General features: G+C 33.8%; 1 protein-coding gene and 1 long non-coding RNA gene across 4 annotated transcripts; both read right to left on the bottom strand.

Moving 5' to 3' along the window:
- Positions 1-544: 544 nt before the first annotated feature.
- LOC128284399 (uncharacterized) lies at positions 545-1,517 on the bottom strand. 2 transcript variants are annotated; one of them, XR_008274832.1, is made up of 2 exons: positions 1,402-1,517; positions 545-804 (listed from the first exon to the last, which is right to left on the bottom strand). It is a non-coding gene; the product is annotated as an uncharacterized LOC128284399 (long non-coding RNA). The 2 variants fall into 2 exon arrangements; XR_008274831.1 differs by lacking the exon at positions 1,402-1,517 and adding an exon at positions 1,054-1,387.
- Positions 1,518-2,744: 1,227 nt separating this feature from the next.
- On the bottom strand, positions 2,745-5,854 carry LOC108470649 (nudix hydrolase 2-like). 2 transcript variants are annotated; one of them, XM_017772029.2, is made up of 9 exons: positions 5,521-5,854; positions 5,059-5,287; positions 4,919-4,984; positions 4,690-4,827; positions 4,537-4,614; positions 4,409-4,459; positions 4,301-4,335; positions 3,971-4,079; positions 2,745-3,144 (listed from the first exon to the last, which is right to left on the bottom strand). In XM_017772029.2, exons 2-9 carry the CDS (start codon positions 5,245-5,247, stop codon positions 2,956-2,958), a joined length of 855 nt encoding a protein of 284 aa, XP_017627518.1. In that variant the 5' UTR covers positions 5,248-5,287; positions 5,521-5,854; the 3' UTR covers positions 2,745-2,955. The 2 variants fall into 2 exon arrangements, with proteins under 2 accessions (XP_017627518.1, XP_017627517.1); XM_017772028.2 differs by lacking the exon at positions 5,521-5,854 and having other exon boundaries at positions 5,059-5,507.
- Positions 5,855-6,160: the final 306 nt, after the last annotated feature.

The following is a 6,160-nucleotide window of genomic DNA, read 5'->3' as shown; positions in this document are numbered from 1 at the left end:
TCGAAAAATTTGGACTGCAGGGGTTACATGACCGTGTGACTCACACAATTGATACACATGTCCATGTCTCAGGTCGTATGGACATTCGAAATAGGGACACACGGTTGTGTTCTAGCCTGTGTCCATGTCCGTGTAACTCACTGACTCGGGTCACACGGCCAAGCCACACGCTTGTGTGCCAAGCCGTGTACCCCTTGGAATGACCTCACACGCCCGTGTGCCAAACCGTGTGCTAGGCCGTGTAACTACCTGACTTGTATGCATTGAACCTACAGGGGACACACGATCGTGTCGCATAGCTGTGTGGCCTCAAAATGAACCTTAAAACACAAGTTTACCATCTCAAATTGCTTGGACCTTAAGAAATTCAAATGCTAACCAAAATACCAAATCAAAATGGCATTAATCGGATAAAAAACACATCAAAACCAATCTAATATGTGTCTAACCAATGTACCCTCATTGATACCCCAATTATATACAACTTTACCTCAAAATACACATTAATCCAATTCACCAACTCATTCAAGCAATACCAAATCAATTTACCTACAAAGTTACAACAATTCAAATATATATAAGCCACACATATAACGTAACAATTATACCTCATTCTCATACCATTTGCAAATTGGTTATTTGCTCAAAATATCATCCATAACATTAACATAAACCAAACATTAACCAAAATAGCACAAGAGCCTATGCATGCCATATAGTCCGAATTAAACGTTTCAAAAACTACCGAGATAGACTGGATAGTGTAACTTGAGTGTCGATCCGATCATCCAACCTTTTGAAAATCTACAATGACAATAAACAACACAAGTAAGCTTAATAAAGCTTAGTAAGTTCAATGAGTTAAACGATAAATCTTACCAAACTAAGTATAATAATTCAAATATAAAAATCATCCAAAAGAACTCCTTGTCATTCACAACTTCAATCGATAAATACATCCGTGTTCAAATCAATACAAAAATAACTAACATGTTTTTCAAATTCATTAAATAAATTACCTTACCAAAATTTTACATTCGAAGAACGACTTACGGGTAAGAGTACATCGCCAACAGAAGCTCATAAGAGCTGAACAGAAGCTCATGAGAGCTGATCCACCCAACCATGCCAAATAGAAGGTAAAACGCGATAGTTCGCAACAAATGCTAAACCCCGGTTTACTTGAGTAAAATGATGATATCTCCCTCCAGTACCATCTCTACTCTAAACCCCCGCCATACACCAAATCATGAATGTATTCAAATCTCGCGTTCAATTCAAACTGAGTATTAAATTCAATAATATATTTCCAACAATAATTCAATTCCAACAATAGAACATATATATATAATACCAATCATCAATTTATACAGATGTTAAACTTTAACCGTACGAACTTACCTGAACTGAATTGTAGTAATTGTAGAAGTTCGGGGACTATTCCGCTATTTTTCCTTTTCCATAAGTATCTACGGGATCTTGATCTAAAATATAAAAGTACTCATTTATTAGTATATATTTCATTTCCAATATATTTTTCAATTAATACCCTTTTATTTTTTGAATTTGCATAATTACCCCAAACTTTTACAATTTTTACAATTTAATCCCTTAATTAGTTAATTCATCAAATTAACTATTTTCTCAAATCAATAATCTATCCAAATATTCTAGGCCCTCAAACAGCCCCTAATAAACCTAAAATTTACTATCAAACCCTAATACTTTGACATTCTCACAATTTAATCCTAAAATAAAGATTTAACAAAAATCTCTTTACAAATTCATCAAATAGCACAATAAAGACTCCAAATACATAATATTCATAAAAAACATCCAATATTCAATAATGGAAACTTCAAAAAATTTTAACAGAATTAGAAACTAAAGTACAGACTAGCTAAACCTAATTATAACGATATCAAAAACATAAAAGTTACAAAAAACAGGTAAGAATTGAACTCACATGCAAGCTTCTATGCTCAACCGATTCTCCAAGCTATTTCTATGGTGTTTTGACAATGGAAAAAGAAGAAGTGAAGAAGAAAACTTATTTCTTCTAATTTGTTTTATTTAATTTCTATTTATTTACAATTATACCATTAAAATCTCATTAATCTATCATTTTAATTTCTCTTGCCGTCCAACACTATCCATTAGGGACTAATTATTATATTAGTCCCTCCTCATGAAATTACTAAGTTATTTAATCATTTAATTGAACTAATTATTAACTTTTGCACTATTTTCAATTTAGTTCTTTTTCTTTAGTTAACTATCTAAACGTTAATATTTCTAAACCAAATTTTAATACGGATTTAATAACTTTATATATATTCTGAAAATAATAATTACGAGTCGACACAACGAAAATTTGTGATTCCGAAACCACTAAAAATCTAGTTGTTACAGACTCTGTCGAGTTAGCATGGCAAATTTGTTTAGTTCCTTTGTTATGTAATTCAATTGAAAATGAACTTAATTGATGATGGTTTTGATGTATTTAGGTGTTGATTGAGCTGATTAGTCAGCTTATCTATGTGTGCAAGTATGTTTTACGAGTTCAAGTTTACTTAGTGGTAGTAGGTAGTATTTGGTAGGTTGATTGATTTAAAAACTTGTTAAGTTCAGCAACGTTTTTACTGTTGTTTTTTTGCTCCTTTGTTCTCTGTTTTTCAATCAGTTAGATAAATATTTTAATTAACAAAAAGAATTACTAGTAAAGGATATAAATAAATAATGTATGTTGAACTTCATTTCCATTTCTCTTCATTATTTTTCAACAACCTTCATTCCATGTCCAACGTATATTCCAACATCAGTATAAAAATATGACACCCAAAGACCTTCCAAAAAAACCTTAAAAGAAGACTTAAATTCTAGTAAGATAAATAGCTTTCAATCATTGACCTGGAGGTACCGGCATGGAAAGAATGAAGAGTAGCAGAGCACGGTTCATACTTGGGTGAGATCCTTGGTGTTGAAGTATAAGTAAGTGGTCTTGCCAGAAGCTGTAGTTCTAGGAATTGGGGAAAATCCCGCATATTCCTTCTCTGACTTTGTTAAACATACTTTGGCTACACTACTAAAGCTATCATGTCTCTTCATAAAAGGCTGCTCTGCATACTCCTCCACTGGCATCCACTGAAGCAAACAATTAATATAAAAGGAAACACCATTACTTGTTTTGTTTAACAATTTTTTAGATAATGGTTAAGCTCATCTCTCAGCCATTTGCTTCCCAACTTAAACCATCCTATTCCTATTCCTATTCCTATTCCTATGTTAGAAAAAATATATATATATATATTTATCCACTATCCATTAAATGGTGCTAAATGCCACAATTATGTTACTTCAATTTCCTTATATCATGTGTCCCCTGCATATTTAGGCATTGGCATAAAAAAAGGGAATGAGAAAGCCCAGTGGTGGTTGCCTGTTTGTTTGGAACTATTGTTTTATCTCTATCACTCACATCTTTCCATAGTCTAAATCAAAGCATGGCGAATGGTTCAGATATATACAACCTTCACCTATGTTATCTCCTCTACTCTCTGTAATCCATAAGCCATGCCATATATAGGCATTGGCATAAAAAAAGGGAATGAGAAAGCCCAGTGGTGGTTGCCTGTTTGTTTGGAACTACTGTGTTATCTCTATCACTCACATCTTTCCATAGTCTAAATCAAAGCATGGCGAATGGTTCAGATATATACGACCTTCACCTATGTTATCTCTCTCTACTCTCTGTAATCCATAAGCCATGCCATATTCAAATTATAGACCCTTGTTAGTTTTCCACCCTATAGGACCTATATACTAACTTATTCATGGGAGGTTACAGCCATGTTGATTACTGCTTGTGCTCCAGCTAAGCTGATTTTTTGTCCAGTAAGAACTATTCTGATCAGCTAATAGGGTCCTATTGCTACCAGCATATTCATCATAATTGTCCATAGGAATGTACCTGGGCAGCTTCAATCTCTGTATCTTGCTTCTGGATGTCAAACGAGCGTGGACGTAACATACAAACAAAAAGTAAATCCGATTTTGTAAAGAATGACTTGTGACTTTGCCTGTATTTTGGGGAACAAAAAAGCAGAAGTTAGGACTTGAGTCTAAATCTCTAAAGCAACCAGAAATTTGATATTACTAGCATGTGGTCTAACAAGTTCTTGGAAGCAAAACATTCTTTCAAACATGATATTGCCTGAAGAACAATGAGTCAATCATTTTAACAAACATCTTATGTAGACAATCAATGGAACCATCAACAACACATGGGGAAAGCACATACCTGAATGCTAAAATTTCCACAAATTCAGTGTCAATCTGAAGGAAAAAAAAAAGGAGACAGGGTCAGACTCATGGTTGAAATATATATACCATTTCCTCACTTACTTACCCCTGTCTCTTCTTTAACTTCCCTTATTGCTGCCATAGAAATATCCTCACCCTATGGACAGAAGTTGTCAGTTGAAGCCAAAAAAGATAAACGGAAGAAAAAAAGCACCATACTTTTAGATAATTCACCTCATCAACAACTCCAGTAGGGAATTTCCAGACACCTGTGCCTTTGAACTTGCCACTCTTCTCTTGAACTACAAGCACCTAAATTTGAAGAAACTACCTTAGGTTTCCATATTAATAAACCGGTAACAAAAAAAGGGTTGAAGAAAGGGGTACCTCTCTTTTGTCATTCATGACAAAAGCACTAATCCCAACGCGATGCGAGGCGTTTTTAGGAAGACTATTGGTAGATTTGCTGATCCAATTTACAAGCATTACATAGTCTGGTTCCGCATGGTGGTATTTAAACCCTTCCTGATCAATTAACAAAGCAAGAACATGCCATGCCATTAAGAAAATTAATGAACTCAACCCCCATTCTTATGCTCTAAGTTCCCTTATTTACCTTAACCGCCGGTTCGACCAGATTAGCAAGTTCGATAGGCAATTTAATCCAAACTGCCCTCTTTCCCTGCAAAATATTATCCAACAAAAATTCATGAATTTCAACTAAAAGCAGTTGAACAGAGCTATGAAATTACGGACTCGGTGCTTCCACTGCGATAATGAAGCCCTAAGTAAAGGAACGAAGGCCTCAGAATCCATAGTTTTCTCCAAGTCTATAATGATGCCTCCGTATAAATCCTCGACCCCAGCAAGTAATTCAACCTGTTGGACTTCATTTCCAGGTACCATCTTCTTTTCAATTGCTAAAGTACTTGTTGAAGTCGACATGTATCTGACGGAGTTTAATGATTTGATATTATGTTGACTTCTAAGAATACAACCAGAAAAGAAAAAAATAGATTTGATTAAATTAAAATTGTACGCTTCGATTTTTAGAAACCGGTATTCCCTCCATTAAATTAATTTCAACTAAAGCACCAATCTCAAGAAAATCAATATATATATATATATATATATCTAAACTGATAGAAAAGGACACAGTAGGCAAAACCAATGAATAACTCAAGTAAAATAATAGAAATAAGAAAACAATGGCAATACCCTTTGAGAGACAAAATAACAAGACCCAAGAAGATTTGAGTAAAAGTTGAAGAGTTACAAGACAAGATGATTGGGAATTGTAGAGGGTGCTGATATTGATACTAGAGTGGAAGATGTTGAAAAGAGTTTGAAGACAAGTTTGGGCATGTAAATCAGATAAAACAGATGTTAGGGGTAAAATCACAAACTTCCTTCTTTGATTCGATTTTGTCTTTCCTACGAAGCAAGATGCGGAGAACTAACATGAAATATATGAACTGATGCAGTTGGATGATAAAAGACTTTGGCAAAGGAGGAAAACGTTGGGAAAGCTAGTAGAAATTGAAATCAATGTGCAATGGACCTTTTCAAACATGGTGTGTACTACTTCTGCCCTACACGGATCAGATCAGGGCAACCGATCAACTAGTTGATTCATACAATTAATTAATTAAATTATTAAATTTCTTTTTTTTTTTTTTAATCTGACTCAACTGAATTTTTTACCTTGATACAATAATTCTTATTATGCCTCTCTTCAGTTGGTGTATCTAATTCTATTCAAACAACCATGAATTTAAGTTTTATATATTTTATACATTTGAAATTTAATCTTTACCCTTTAATTTTTAAGAGTTTAATTCTACTTTTTAAGTAAATT

Source organism: Gossypium arboreum, chromosome 11, assembly GCF_025698485.1.
Source record: "Gossypium arboreum isolate Shixiya-1 chromosome 11, ASM2569848v2, whole genome shotgun sequence".
Classification (NCBI taxonomy): Eukaryota; Viridiplantae; Streptophyta; class Magnoliopsida; order Malvales; family Malvaceae; genus Gossypium; species Gossypium arboreum.
Note: the sequence above shows the minus strand (reverse complement) of the source record. Positions and strands in the feature narration are given on the sequence as shown.